The sequence below is a fragment of the Marmota marmota genome, unplaced genomic scaffold, assembly GCF_001458135.2.
Source record: "Marmota marmota marmota unplaced genomic scaffold, marMar, whole genome shotgun sequence".
NCBI lineage: Eukaryota > Metazoa > Chordata > Mammalia > Rodentia > Sciuridae > Marmota > Marmota marmota.
The window spans coordinates 3,281,302-3,296,658 of NW_025999962.1; the positions used below are offsets into that span (position 1 = coordinate 3,281,302).

General features: G+C 59.2%; 1 protein-coding gene across 1 annotated transcript in view; it reads left to right on the forward strand.

The window, feature by feature from the left end:
• The window catches only part of Kiaa0930 (KIAA0930 ortholog), a 13,260-nt gene extending 667 nt beyond the window's left edge, over positions 1–12,593 (forward strand). Inside the window, exons 3-10 of the mRNA XM_048803006.1 lie at positions 3,590–3,712; positions 3,791–3,868; positions 4,204–4,305; positions 6,016–6,156; positions 6,726–6,920; positions 9,404–9,566; positions 10,705–10,863; positions 11,303–12,593. Of these exons, the coding sequence (XP_048658963.1) occupies positions 3,590–3,712; positions 3,791–3,868; positions 4,204–4,305; positions 6,016–6,156; positions 6,726–6,920; positions 9,404–9,566; positions 10,705–10,863; positions 11,303–11,343 (1,002 nt within the window). The 3' untranslated portion in view covers positions 11,344–12,593. The remainder of the gene's footprint in view (positions 1–3,589; positions 3,713–3,790; positions 3,869–4,203; positions 4,306–6,015; positions 6,157–6,725; positions 6,921–9,403; positions 9,567–10,704; positions 10,864–11,302) is intronic.
• Positions 12,594–15,357: the final 2,764 nt, after the last annotated feature.

Genomic DNA, 15,357 nt, shown 5'->3' on the forward strand with positions numbered 1-15,357 from the left:
AGCCAGAGGGGGCTGTGGAGCCGGGCCCGCTGCTGAGCCAACGCTCGCCGCCCAGGCAGCCAGTCGCAGCCCTTGCCGGCCTCGCATCTGCTCTGAGAGCCCGAATACATGCAGGACCAGCCAGTGGACAGGCCTGGGAGCCAGGGCAAAGGAGCTGACGTGCCTTCCTGCCAGGCTGGCCTTGGAGGGACCAGCAGGAGACTATTGGCCAGAGAAGCAGAAGAGCCAAGTGGGGAAGGGCCTGGAGAGGTGGCATGGCCAGTGATGGGACTGGGGACAGGGAGGGTGTAGAGGCCTGGCAGAGCAGTTTCAGTGGTGGGGGGTGGTGAGGAGGAGGCCTGATTGGTGGGGCCATCCAGCAGGTGTTGGTTGTGGGACCTCTCAGTCCAGCCACCTCACCTGTCCTGTCTGGCAGGCAGTCTAAGCCAGCTGCCTAGACCAGCTTAGCCCCCTAATTGTTGGGTGACACTTCTAGTCACCTCTTAGGCTCAGGCTCTTATTCCATAAGGGTGGGGCCCTGCTGTCATGCACCCCTGGGTGGCTGGAAGGCTTGGGTGATGTGACTGACCACAGAGATGCCCTTGGCAGGACACAGCTGGTGTCTGGCTCTTCCTCATGAGGGTGACTCTTCCTGTGGGTGCTCCCTGCTCCAGCCTCAGCATGGCCCTGGGGGATGGGACCTTCTCTCCCATAATCACACTTAGGAGGTGGAAGTCCTTGTCTGCCCAGCAGGGAGTAGCTGGGGTAGAAAAGCTCTGGGCCCCAGCCTCTGTCCCTAGCCCTCCAGCCTGTTGGTGTCTGCTGGAGTCAGGTTGCAAAAAGTTCTTTTTGTGAAATGTTGGTCTTTTCCTCAAGGCAAAGGCTACTGTGGCCAGAGGCTGTGGAGAGGCCAGGGCACTGGGAGGCATTCTTGTCTTCCGTTTCAGGAGAGGTGGCAGCTCTGGTCAGGAGGCAGAGGGGAGGTCAGGTCTGTGTGCCCTGGAGAGGCCTGGTGAGGGGAGAGAGGGTTGGCAGAGATGGCACATAAGAGAAGTGAGAGATGTGAGCCCTCCTTGGGGAAGAGCAGCCTGGGCCCAGGACTGACGAGTTTGGAACAGGAGGGGCAGGGCTGCCTGCAGCTGCTCTTGAAGATGTGGGGGGGTTGAGTCCCACAGGAGCACTGTGCACCCACGGTGAGCCATGTGCAAGCGCCCTTTGCCCCAGCATTGCAGCATAGACGTGACCCAGAGCTGGCCACTGTCCTTAGGAAGCCCCCCTGTCTTGTGGAACAGGCAGACATCATGGCCAGTGTTGTACAGAGTCACCAGTGCTCTGATGGTGGGAAGAACAGAGGGCCAGTGGGGGCTGCAAAAGGAAAGTAACATCTGCCCACAGGATAGCGAGGAAAGCTGTGTTCTGTGGACACCCCAAGGGGAAGGACTAGCACCTGTATTATGGGAAGGGGGTTCCAGATACCTGTGACCCAGGTTGTGACAGTGTGTGACATATGTGACATGGCATTAACATAGTGCCTTTCCCGGGTAGCATTTGGTGCAGTATGTGGAGGGCCAAGACCTGCCCAGAATCCCTCTACACAGGGCACTTTTTATAGCTCACCAGGCTGCAGTGCAGAGGACGGCCTGCAGGGGGCGGGCTGGGAGCACAAGCACGGAGCCCCGCCCCATGGAGAACTAACTGCAGACCAGCTTTGTTTGCTGCGCCTGCGCACCCAGAGTCTTCTGCAGCAAGCATGGAGCCAGCTCCCACCCCTTCCCACTCCTCCCTATCCTGTTGGTCCCCGGTTGCCATGGTAACCATATGGGCTAGTGGAGGAGGGTGGATAGGCAGAGCCAGTGCTGCAGTGTGAGTGGGCACAGGATGCTGGGATCTCTGCACCCTGCTGCAGGGACACATTAGGGATCCTGGCCCAGCCTGTCCCGGGAGTGTCCTTGATTCCCTACACTCTGTTTACACCACCCCTGGATGAAATACTCCTGGTGGCCGTTTTGTCCCTGGCAATGATGAGCACTGGGGCACCTGTGGCCTACTCTGCTGGTGGCCCATGCACTGTGCCACTGTCACTCCCATTGATGCCCTCAGCAGTCCTGGAGTACAGATTATCTTAAACCCACTCACAGGAAAACCAGAGCTCAGGGACAGGAAGGAGCCTGCCTTGGATCCCATCACTTCCCACGACGCGGCTCTGCTCCATCCCCTTTTCTCTTGGAGTAGGTTTTCTGGAGCATAACAGGCATGCCGGAAAGCGCACCGGCCAGCGTGCATAGCTTGATGGTCTCTCTCAGTGGGAACACCCGGGGTCGCCAGCCCCCAGATCCAGACACACCTGAGGCCCTGGCCATCCTTGGCTACCTCCCTCCCCCAGGGCAGGCCTGGCTTCTTGCACCCCTGGTCATGGGGTTGCTGCCTCCTCGGTGTCTTCTGGGCTGTGTCTGTTGACTCAGGTGGCTGTGGTTTGTCTGGCTGCTGCATGCTGTTCCCCTGAGTGTACCACAGCTGTCCATCTGTCCTGTGGGTGGACATCTGAGCAGCTTCCAGCACATCCTTGGACCTTTCTTGTGGTGCACACTCGGGCGCTTTGCTGATGGGACTGCTGGTTCTGCTGTCCAGGGTGCGTGGTTCTGATCTGAAAGTAGCCCTGCGCTTGCACCTCGTACCTGTCCATCCACTCACTGGCCAGCAAAGACTTGCAGAGCCTCCACCACATGCAGGGTCTACAGCCCTGTTTGGGGCTGTGTTCTCTTGGAGGAGACTAAACAAGTGGGGCACTGGAGGAAAGGAGAGTGGCCCAGCCAGGGCCATGAAGTGCGACCAAGAGCAGCAACAGCCTGGGGCCCCAGGGACCCAATTCAGAGGTCAGGGGACTTTCTGCTGCACAGGCCGTGGGAAGTGGGAGTCCCACCCTAGGACATCCTTTCTCTTGCTGAGGCTGAAGCCTCTGGCACCTCTGCATGGGTCTCAGCTCTACCTCCGGGTACACAGACCTGCACCCCTGTGAGAGGCCTGAACACTCCCTTTCTGGGGTGCCTGGTTCCCCTTGATGCCCTCTGGGCCTCACCAGGATCCAGGACAGGAGGCCTCCCAGCAGGACAGATGCATCAAAACCTGCTTTTGACTTTTCCCTAACGTTCTTCTCCGTGGAGAGGTGCAGGTAGATGCTCTCATTCCTCTTTCATGTGTGCGTATTATTTGACCTTCAATAAATTTGAGCTTTATCTGTTACAATGTGACTAATGACACTTGTCTTCTAGGAATGTTGTTAGGTCCAAAAAATAAATAATTCGCAAAACATTGAACCCAACCCCTCCTGGCCACTGTGAGCTCAATAGATGTCACTGTCATTAGTGACACTTAGCAGATATGATCTTTTTTAATCATCACAATAACTTTGAGTGGAAGATGCTGGCCCGGTGCAGATGAGGAAATCCAGACTCCAAGAGGAGAATGGATGCCCTGTGGGTCCCAGAGCTCGAGCGCTGGGAGTGGAACAGTGGGAGTGGGAGGCCTTGTCCATCTTGGGCCTGCTCGGCACCATGGTGGGGCACAGGTGTTCAGTGGTCAGCACACTCACTCCCGCCCGGTGCTGTAGCAGGCGGAGGCTGAGCCCGAGGTGGAGGTGGAGGTGTACCGGCGCGACTCCAAGAAGTTGCCAGGCCTGGGGGACCCCGACATTGACTGGGAGGAGAGCGTGTGCCTGAATCTCATCCTGCAGAAGGTACGAGCACAGTGGGTGGAGTTTGCATGGGTGTGAGGGAAGTGCCCTTTCTGCACACTGACCTGTGCTCTCTTCCAGCTGGACTACATGGTGACCTGTGCAGTGTGCACACGTTCTGATGGAGGTGACATTCACATCCATAAGAAGAAATCCCAGGTGAGCCCTGGTTCGAGAGCCCCAGGCCACCCACCTGCCACGTCAGTCCAGGGTTGCCTGGTGTTTAGGCTGGAAAGACTCCTCCCCCTCCCCGCCCCTCCTCCCTTCCCCTGAGGGGAGAGAGGGTCTGACTGCAGAAGTACCTTCAGTGCCTGGGGCCCTGTGTCCCATGCAAGGAGCATGCAACCAGGTCTTGGCACACAGCTCCTCCAGAGTGGCTCCTTGGTTTTGGACAGGCTCTGAGCAGTGTGGCCATGCCAGCCTGTACTAGAGTGGCCCTGGGCCAGCCCTCGAGGTATGACCTCTCTCAGCCCTTGAAATCTGCTTTCTTTCAGCAAGTGTTTGCATCTCCCAGCAAACACCCCATGGACAGCAAAGGGGAAGAGTCCAAGATGAGTTACCCTAACATCTTCTTCATGATTGACAGCTTTGAGGAGGTGAGTTGCTTGCCCTGGCTGCTCCCCAGCTCTATCCGGGAGGCGCAGGGCGAGGACCTTCTCCCACAGGAGGTGTTGGGCTGGTGGTGGTCCAGAGGCTGGCCAGCGAGGCCTCTCTTGCCGGTGTCTGACTTGGGGCAGGGGAGTTCACCCAGCCTCATCTATAAAGTGAGTGTGAATGTCATTGCGTGTCCTGCTTGCCCATGGGGTAGATGATCCAAGGGCCGCTGGGAGGGAGAGCACCTTGCAGACTCACAGTGCGTGCCTCCTGGGCAGGAAGTCTTTGTTGTCTCCCATGACCACAAATGGGCATCTTCATGCCCCGCCATCAGGAAATCCTGGTGTGTCAGGCAGGGTTGGGCTTCAGGAGTCACCTGGACCAAGACTGTGTTTAAAGCTGGGAAAACCGGAGCTCACTGGGCACAGGGCACTGGGTGGAGCAGAAGGGAAGCCACTGCTTCTCTCTCGAGGCCCTGGAGTGGTCCTTGTGCTCACCAGGGTTTCCCTGGGAGGACCCACAGGAAGGCAGGCATGTCTTTTGGGGCTTCTGAGCACCTGAGGCACAGGAGCTGACACCCTCCCCACCTCACACAGCAAAGCTGTTGGCATCTGAGTCTCTGGCTTTAAAACTCACATCTGGAGCTGGGGACAGCTCAGTTGGTAGAGTGCTTGCCTTGCATGCACAAGGCCCTGGGTTCAGTCCCCAACCACCCACCCCTCCCCCCCACACACAATCTGTGTGCCAGCCCCAGGGAATAGCAGCTCAGAAAGGCAGCTGGTGGTCATTGTGTCAGTGCTGCTGAGCATTTGACTTGAGCCCAGGGACCAGTTCAGGGCATAGAGGGCCAGGCAGGATGGGGCTGCATAGCTGGCACGGGGAGGTGCCCAGCGGCCAGGCCAACTTGTAACCTGTCTCACTTGCTTGCAGAAGAAGTGTGACGCGGGGCCTGGCCTTCCTGTGGCCCAGCAGGGGCCGCACTGCTGATAACGCCAAGGTTGCGGGTTCGTTCCCCGTATGGGCCACCAAATGCCGCAGTCTGGCTGGGCACAATTCAGGAGCCACTTGTCAAAAGAAATGAACTTTAGTTTTAGAACACACACACCACACTACCCAGCTCTTCAGGAAAACCCTCAGAGCCCAAGTGCCACCACCCGCTTCCCACAAGCCTCTCAACCTCCCCCACTCCTCCTGCTCTTGAGGCCGATTGGCTGGGTTGCATGGGCGGAGCCAAAAAAAAGTCCCCCAATGAGCAGCTCCGTGGTCTGAAAGGGCAGGGAAACAATCCAATGAGCATCACCACAGAGGAGCCAATCAGTTGGCAGCTAGAAGTTTGCTGGGGCCGCTGTGAGCCAATCATCAGCTGGCAGCTCGTGCTGGCAGCTGGAAGTTTGCTGGCAGCTGGAAGTTTGCTGGCAGCTGGAAGTTTGCTGGCAGCTGGAAGTTTGCTGGGGCCCCTTCGGCTGTGGCTCTCAACATCGTACCTCTAGTCCTGGAGTTCCTGCAGTAAGCCCTGCCCAGTGGGAGGCTGATCCAAGGGTCTGGGGGACTGGGCAGAGCTGGGGGTCAGGACGGCTGTCGCCTTCTCCATCAGTGACTTCACCTGCAAACTGGGGCTTTGAAGCAGGCTGTCCCTGCAGCTGGGCCCGGCTGCGGTCCCAGTGGTGGCAGCGGACACTCCATATCCCCCTGTCCTCCTTGTGCCCCCTCAGGTGTTTAGCGATATGACCGTGGGGGAAGGAGAGATGGTGTGTGTGGAGCTGGTGGCCAGTGACAAAACCAACATGTTCCAGGGGGTCATCTTCCAGGGCTCTATCCGCTACGAGGCGCTCAAGAAGGTGTATGACAACCGAGTGAGTGTCCGCCTGGGGTCCCCCATCCCCGTCTCCCTGCGTGGCCTCAAGCCTGCCTTTGGGCCATGCCTGTCCCCCAGCACCTGTGGCCCTGGGCCACGCTCAGCTGGCCCCCGCCTGGCCTAGCCTTGCCCTCCGACACAAGGGGGTCTTTCTCTTCTCCCTCCTCACTGTGCCATGAGCCCCTGGCTCTCCCTTGCCTGTTCCTGGGGACAGCCCAGAAGCTGGCCCTGACTGCCAGCCAAGGGTGAGGAGCCCAGGCTGCTCCTGTGTGGCAGGGCTGCTAGAGACCGGAGCCTCTCCCAGCCTGGGAAGGGGTCAGTATTAGGCCTTGTGTGCTGGTGCCCTGTCCTAGCCTGGTACTGCACTGTTGTGGCACAGCTTCCGGGGCAGCGAGAATGGCACCAGGGGACCGGAATACCTCCCCATGCTGCACCTGCCAGGCTGGGGTCTGCCCCTTCCCCCACGGGTAGCCCACAGGGATGGTCACCCTGGCTGCTGTGTCCCTGGGGGAGGCCTGAGGAGCAGTCCCCACCACTCTGGCTCAGGCCACATCCCACCTGCTGCAGGTGAGCGTGGCTGCTCGCATGGCCCAGAAGATGTCATTTGGCTTCTACAAGTACAACAACATGGAGTTTGTGCGCATGAAGGGGCCCCAGGGAAAGGGCCATGCCGAGATGGCAGTCAGCCGTGTGTCCACTGGTGACACGTCCCCCTGCGGGACTGAAGAGGACTCCAGCCCAGCTTCACCCATGCATGAGCGGGTAAGGGCTATACAGCTGGGGGAGGGGCCTCCTGTCCCTCGGATTTGCTTCTCACATGTCCACTACCCCATAGTCCCTGGGAGGTAGGTACCATCACTCCCACCCACGAGGAAGCTGAGGCTCAGAGACCTGGGGACCCTGCCCGAGGTCACACAGTAGGCTGGGCCTGGGCCACAGCTCCTTCTGCTTCTCTGAGCTGCCAGTGCAGCCAGGCTGAGTCCCCAGGGGCTGTGGACAGGAGAGTCCGACCAGAAAGCCAGGCCTAGCCCTGGTGCCAGCCCAGCTGGACCTGCTGGGTGAGGTGGCCACATGAAACTGGATGTTGAGTCAGAGGGAGGTGAGGGGGAGCTGGCCTTCCTGCTGCCCACTAGGTGGGCAGAGCACAAGCCCCGGAGCCGCCGGCTCCTCCTGTGGGTAGGGGGCAGGATCCTACCCACAGGCCTGGAACCCAGGTTGCTGCCCAGGTCACACACCTCTTGGGGACAGCACTGGGCCCTGGGCACTGTCCGTCCCTAGGGTGGAGAGCTGAGGTCAGCAGTAGCTTCACCCCCAGGGCCAGGTGAGACCAGGCTCTGCCCACTGGCTCCCTTGACCTGCTGGGTCTCCAGAGCGAGGGCCACTCGGAGCTGCGGGCCCTGGAGGAGGCGGCAGTTTGTGCACTGGCCCAGGCGCAGCCTGCCCAGCCCTGTCCAAAGACGCTGTGTGCTTGGGACCGTGGTGTGTCTGCCTCTTCCGCTCCAACCTCAGCGCTCTCCTTCAGACACCTGCCTCCAGGTGTGAGGGAGCCTGTGGCCCTCTGGCTGCTGGGGTGCTGGGCTGTGGCCTCAGGTGTGCGTGTCACGGCCCGGGAGCCGGAGGCGAGGGAGCAGAGGGAGCACTGCCTGTGCTTTGATTCTGTGAGAAGGTCTGAGCCTCGATTGTCTCCAGGGCTCAGGGCCAGCTTTTCTCTCTCCTCACAAGCTTTTCCCTGCTCCCATCGGTGTGTTTGTGAGACAGACAGATGCTACTGCTCAGGAAGATGGTGGAGTTCCAGGTGGCCTCTTGTCCCAGGAACGGAGGCCGTTCATATTTCTGAGATAAGGGGTCTGGTTTTTCCTGGCCCTAGACTGCCCATTGGGACTCTGAAAAGATGGGTGTAGCGTTCAGGTGGAGTTGTGGCCTGGTCCCTGGGCTGGACCAGCTGGGTGCCGAGTGGCCACAGACGTGTCACCAGGCCTGCCCCAACCTCGATTCCCCAGGTAGCGTGGCTGTGAGGGGTGAGGCAGCCCCAGACCCTAGTAGCAGGAGGCCCTGGGCGCTGGGGTCACATGGGCCAGCAGCCAGGCCTGAGCTCTGGGGACCCTGCTCTTTGCTGCCTGTCACATGTCCTCTTATACCCAGAGGCCACCTGTAACCAGCGCGGATCACAAATGCAGACTGTGTGTATTGTAGCTTCTGGTGTTTGTTTTTTTTATCTTTTAAACCTTCCCGGCTTGTGGAAGGACCGTCTGGAGCCCAGCAGCCGCGGGACTTTGGTGGATGTCGGAGCTGTGACGAGGAGCCGATGGGGCTCTGGAAGCCTCAGTCCCAGCTCATCTTGCCGCCCTGATCCTTGTTTGCATGGGGAGGAGGGAGGAGATGGGCCAAGTTCCCTCTGCCTGGAACGCCCTTCCCCCCCTTCTTCACCTGGCGAACTCCTACTCGTCCTTCAAGACCCAGCTGAAGCGCACCTCCTCCAAGAAGCCTACCCCGATTCCCCAGGCTGCCAGTCCCTTCTGCCTCTGTGCTCCTGTGTCCTGTGCTTCCCGTTCTCTGTCTCAGTGGCCAGCATGCTGTCTGTGGTTGTCACTCTCTGAGTCTGGCACCCCCAACAGACTGTGAGCTCCTTGAGGGCAGGGACCTGTGTCTGTACCTGTGTGTGCCAGCCTAGCCTCAGCGGCTGTGGATGTCAGGAGAATGGGACCAGTGTGCTCTGGCGGGAGGAGTGGAGATGAGCTATATAGTGCTTCTCAGGAAAGGGACTGGGAGTCAGAGGGGTGGGGCCTCACAGCGGGAGGACACTAGGGGATGACCTGGACTGCTGTCCTGTTTGCCGTCAGGCCTCTGGCTGACTTAGGCAAGTCAAGGCCGCTGTCTCGCCTTCCTTCCTGATGGTCAGATGGGCTAGCGCCAGCCCCTGGCCTGTAGTCAAGGCTCCAGGGGGCGGGGCGGGGCTCGGGCTTGATCCATGGTTGCACCTGTCACCCTCCCTGGGTGGAGGCCAGGAAGAGGCACCCTGCATCCTTCCCGGTGGCAGTGGGCTTCCTCCTTGGAGGGCACTGCAGCCAGGCATCTTGCCCTTGCCCGGGTGGCTGCACTCGAGCCAGAGCCAGCAGCCGCAGCCCAGTGGCCGCTCCCCTGGGGCTCAGAGCTGGGCTGTTTGGGGGACAGGATGTGAGCGGCCCTGGGGCCCTCAGACCGCGGCTACTCTTGCTGCTCCAGTGACTCGGGCTCCTTGTTCCCAGGTGACCTCCTTCAGCACCCCCCCGACCCCGGAGCGGAACAACCGGCCTGCCTTCTTCTCCCCATCCCTCAAGAGGAAGGTGCCCCGGAACCGGATCGCCGAGATGAAGAAGTCTCACTCCGCCAATGACAGTGAGGAGTTTTTCCGGGAGGACGATGGTGGAGGTGAGCTTGGCCCTGAGGCTCGGCGGCTGCACCGTGCGGGCGCTGGCCGGGGTGTGGGAGTGCCGCGCAGATAGCCGCGTGCCACCTGGGTTGGGGCAGCCGCTGCACACAGCCAGCGGGCACTCAGCTAGTCCTGGCTCTGGTCCTGTTCACTCCTGTGCTGTCATGGCCAGCGGGCCTCACGCTGGGACCTTCCGTGGTGGGTGTGTCTCAGGGTCGCCCCCATCTCTGCTCAACGCCCTGTTCTCCAGGGGCAGAATCATGACTTGCAGGACCCCTCAGGCTCCCGCCCACAGCCTCCAGGGCATCTCTGCCCAGTGTCCAGCGGCCCCAGGTCCCTCAGCCGACTGTGCCTCTCACACACCAGCCCCCTTCTCCGTGTCTTCTCAGTGATTACTGCTGCCAGCCAGCTGTGCAGCCAGACAGCAGGGGTTCTCTTCTATCCCTGGTCAGGGAGGCCACCGGAGGGCTTAGAAGTGGACTTCCAGCACGGGGAGGGAAGTCCTGGCGTACTCTGCTGGTGAGGGCTGAGTGTCCCTCAAGGACCAGGCCAGTGGGTGTGTGCCAGCCCATGTCATATCGTGTGAGAGCAGAAGTTCCAAGAGCACCGTCCCACGGGGGCCCCAAGGGAGCAGGTGGCAGCACTGATGGGGCTTGGAAGCTGTCCTTGTCCTGACCCTAACCCAGGGCCATGACCTTGACCTGCTTGGACAAGCCTCCCCTCCGCTGGCTTCTTCCCAGCTCAATGGGAAGTGCCCGCAGCACCTGCTCTGTCTCCAGGGGCAGCTCTCCTGCTGGGCCCAGAGCGCTGTGTCCTGCTGCCCCGGGGCCTGCAGCTGGCAGGGCCTAGTTCGAGGGTCAGACAGGGCACAGGGAAGCAGCAACCTTCAAGGAGACTCAGCTAGATACCGAGAAGGGGAGGCTGGGAGCAGCCAGGGAAGTCTCCCTGGAGGCAGAGGGTGGGAGGAGGGGCTGGAAGGTGAGGAGACAGCAGCTCTGGGGTGCATGGGTGCTGTGGGGGCCGTCAGGAGTGCCCAGGACACAGCCGAGGGGGTCCTGGCCTGGACTGGGGATTTGCTCCTGCAGCTCCTGCCGAGTCCCCACTGCTGGGACCCTGATCTGGCTTTCTGACCTCCAGCCGACCTGCACAATGCAACCAATCTGCGGTCCCGGTCCCTGTCTGGCACGGGACGGTCCCTGGTCGGGTCCTGGCTGAAACTGAACAGAGCCGATGGGAACTTCCTTCTCTATGCACACTTGACATACGTCACTTTGCCGCTGCATCGAATCTTAACAGGTGAGGTGGGGGGGGCGGGGGCAGAGCCCCTTCTCCGCACTTGCCCAGACCCAGGGTCCTGTGGCTCGGGGTCGTCTCCCCGCACTGCTCACCCCTGCAGGGTCGGGCCTCCTGCTCCAGGCTTCAGGTGGGCTGCAGCTGACCCCAAACCAGGGTGCCCCTTTGCACACCTGCCTGCACTTCTTGCTGTCCCTCTTGAGTGGCTGCAGTCCTGGGTGTCATGTGGGCGGGGTTTGGCTCTTGGCCTGCAGCCTCAAGGGGAGCCCTGGAGTGTGCTGCTCCTTCCTCGCCCTTTCCAGGCTCTGCAGCTGCTCTGGGCACCTTTCCGCAGGGCAGGTGATGGTGTGTGGCCTCTGTGGGCTCCTGCTAGGACCCGTTGTGGCCAGGCATGGTGGTCGAGTGTCCCTGACCCCCCCCTGCCCCTCCCTGCTGGCCCTAGACATCCTGGAAGTCCGGCAGAAGCCCATCCTGATGACCTAGAGTGCGTGCAGCCCTCTCGGAGCCCCGGCCCTGCTCAGCCCTGGGACTGCTGCCAAGTGCCTACCTGTCACCGCCACGGGGTCTTCTGTGACAAGCCAGTGCTGGAGCCACAGCCAGGCGGGGCCACTCGACTCCCGGGGCCAGGGCCGACTCTAGAACACCAGCCCAAACTGAAGTGCCTCGAACTCCTCCCTCTGGCTCTGCTCCCGCCCTGTGCCGCCACTCGCCACCCCAGCCCGCCTCTGGAGAGCCCTCTGCATCCAGAGGCCAGAGACACCAAGAGGCCATAGGATAGCCAGCGTCCAGAATGTGCCCAGACCCACTGACCTAGCTCACAGCTGACAGAGCCGGACCCACCCCGGGCGCTCCGTGGTCAGACTGTGTGTCCTTAGGGAAGCCCAGCTGAGGATTTTGCAAAGGGGTCCCGACACACTGGGCCTCCAGCTAGTCCAGCTCAGCCTCCCCTAGTCACTGCTGTCACAATAGGTTACTGCAGGAAGACGGGGAAGATGGGAACTTGCTATGGGACGCTTTGCCCTGGGCTGGAGCACCTCACTCACACCCAGTTCCAGAACAGCCTGAGCCAAGCAGATCGCCCTGATTCCGCCAGAATGGCCTTTCGCTTCCAGCCAAAGAACACCACCAACACACAACCTCCGACCCGGACGCGTCCTGTTCTGGGCCTCGGCTGGAGGGTCCCCTGGAATTTGGATTCTTTGGGCAGGTGGGAGGGCTTGGTGGTCAGTGTCTGATGTGGGCTGGGGTTGGCCTCCCCTCAGGAAGGTTCTAGGCCTACCCGCCGTCCTGAGGCCGGAGGGGGCTGGGCATCATTTCCTGTCCTTGGTGGTCTTTGGCTAGTGTGCTGGCCCCTCTTCTCAGACCAGCTCCCTGGGCAAAGAGTGGGGCTCAGCTGGGTGTGCACGGCAGGTGCAGCGGTCAGTGTGTGGGCTGCCAGCCTGGCCTTGCCCTAGCGCGAAGGAGCCGCATCTGGTGACGCGCAGTGTGCTCTCGTGAGCAGAGGCCTCCCCCACCCAACAGGGAATAAACTGGAAGCTGGGTCTCTTTGTTGCTGTTTTGAAGTCCCCCATACTGGAGGGCACCAGTCGTTTAAGACCCTCTTGCAGGCCGCAGAGGCAGACGGGAGCATGTCTTCCTGCCTCTGCGTTCTGCGGGCTCCGGGAATGGGGCACCACTTCGGGGCTTTCTCCAGATTTTGTATATTGTTATTAAAAGCGAGCTGTTGCATTTCACCCTGCCTCCGTCTGCCCGCTGTGACCGGGGCCGGTTCCACCTACCTCACTCCATCTCCAGGGTTCAGTGCACCACGGGTCAGGGCGCCGTCAGTCCTTCTGCATGGTGTGGGTTGGTCATTGGGCGGCTGCTCTAGAGGCTCGCCACCTCTCCCCCTTTGTAATGACCTGTGTCAATGTGGACCTCCAGCAGCGTCCGGCCCAGGCTGGAGCTGCAGCTCAGCTCTGCTGGTTGCGCCTAGGGCAGCAGGGTCAGGTCAGGCCCCAGAGTGCCTGCGCAGAGCCCTGTCCAGCATGCTCTTCTCCAGGGGTGCCTGACGCCGCTCCCGTCTGTGTCCAGGATGGCCAAAATACACCTCCTGCCTCCAGAACTTTCCCCCTGTTCATTCTGGGCTGTGGACTTGTGGACTGGGTCTCGGAGAAGTAAAGCCCTGATGTGTCTTCCATGGAAGGACAAGGCAGTCCAGGGCGGCAGCAGGTAGTGGGTCCCCACTGTAAGGTGGGGTAGCTGTGAGGAGCTGCTGAAGGCACGTGGGAAAGTGCTTGCTGCACAGGTCACGAGGTGCAGATGCGATTTAGGTCACACCCGTGAGTGTAAGGCGCGTGAACAGGGCACGCGGTGGCGTGGAGCGCTAAACCCAACACTTAGGTTGGATTGTTGTTCCCATCTTAGGCGAGGAGGCAGCTGGAGGGGCTCAGAGCCCTGCCAGCACTGCGCCACAAGCAGTGGTGACAGTCGAGCTGGGCTTCAGCTGCAGCGTGGCCCACAGCGCGCTGCCCGGGACACGCAGGCACTCTGTCCTCAACCCGGAAGCCCTTCTCCAACACGCTCAGGGGCACTTGACAGCCAGACTTGAGCTGTCACTCCAAGTCAGGCTTTTTTCAGAATAATGAATTTTATCAGTGAAAAAGTGACAAATGCTGGCTGGAACCAGAGCCCAACAGCCCCATGTGGCACGCTCTTGCTTCTTGAAGGCCATCTTTAGCTTTTCTGGGAACGCCCGTCTCCTGAAGAGTAGAGGGTGACGGAAGCAAGCATACAGGTCCCGACTGGGGATCGGGAAGCTTTCCTTTGAGGAAACTTAGGTGTCAGTTTTTAGGACATTGAGAAAACTGAGGGTTTTCTTTTTCAAGTGTCCAGCTCCTGCACTCTGACGGGGCTGTGAGCCTCCATCCCACCCTCCGGCAGCTCTTGAAAGAACAGGTAGAGCAGCTCTGCCTTCTGAGGTCTTACTGGAACTTCTAGGTGCCTGCAAAGAGGCCAGTCTCACTTTTTCTAAAGAATATTATTTAAAACACAACCTAGCAGGGAAGTGGTCAAAAGAGGACAAAAAGCAAGCACTCCCCAGCCCGCAGCATGGCGGGAGGGTGGCGTCTGGCACTCGTGTCAGGAATCAGGTTTCCGTGCAGCCCTGAGACCAGGAGGGTATGCTCCTCCTGTGGCTTCTCTCAAAAAATCCAGCTAGAAAGAAATGGGATATTTTTCCTGTTTACTCACAAGTACAGTAGTTAGTAGGAGACTTTAGAAGGCATTTCCATCCCTGATCCTAGTGACGGAAAATACATGTAACAGTGTCGTTCCTGGTAGATTTAAATCATTGGCCAAAATTCTTTAGAGGCCTTTTTTTAGATATCTGCCAACTTGATATTGAACTTGGTGGGTTTCACCCAGAAATGTTTGCAGATTTCCAGGTTAACTGGAATTTCACATCCAGCCTCAAAAACCAGATCCCTTGACCTCTCCCTGTCAGGCTGGGTCTTGTCTTTGTACTGGGAAGCAAATTACTTCTCAATAAAACCATCCTAACAGGACAAGGACTGAATGAAGGGAGTCTTTGGAGGGCTGGGCAGCAGCCCCTGCTGGAGAGCTGCTCCAAGTACCACCCTGTGCTCTGCAGAGGCCGCTGGGAGCTGGGGTACCCCCCCCCAGACCTGCTTTTCGTACTTTGCTTTTCACTGACTAGATACTAAATGAGCCTCCGTGGAAGCAGAACCCACCAGCCCTCTCTCTGAGCCCACTTGGCCGCCACGCAAACCAGACCACTGGACACTTGTAGCTGGGGCTGGGTGGAGCTCTGTCTGCAGCAGGTGGAGCCCGGAGTGGAGCAGCAGGCTCACGGGGAGCTTAGTTTACAGCTTCCGATCATATTCCCAAGGCCATCAGGTCTTCTATTAGGATTCCAGACCATGGCCTCGGTCAGTCAAAAGCAGCAGCGATCCTCCGGCTCTGCTGAGCAGCTGGAAGCATTGTCTGTTAGACCCCCTTTTGACTTCAGTCCTCCACTTTGCAGGTCAGAAAGTTTGTAAATGGGAATTTCTTATGGTTTCCAAACTAATTCTATGTTTGAGAGTGGTTAAATCTGCAAAGAAAATGTTGAGGGTTTTTTGCCACTTTGAGGCATAACTCATGGTTTTTACAAAATATATTTTAGCAAAAACATCATGCTGGCACACAGTGGGCACACTGGCATGCTGATTGTCCGTGGTGTTTCCATAAAGGTCCTGGCTAATTGATGAGCCATCTTCCGCCTCCAGCAGAAGTCATCTCTAGGCAGGATTTGCAGTTCCGTCAGCTTTGCTGTATGATTTCCTGTTTCTTTGGAAAGTTGCTTTGCATATTAAAGTTATTTTCTCCTGGTTTCCTCTGATCTGTATGTACCTAGTTATTTTTTCTGTTGTGCTCAGTTCAGGCTATTGCAGATGTTAGAGCAAAGTGATAGCTTAATGATGGAAAGTTGGTTTGCCCCAGAGCCCTGCAGTGGCT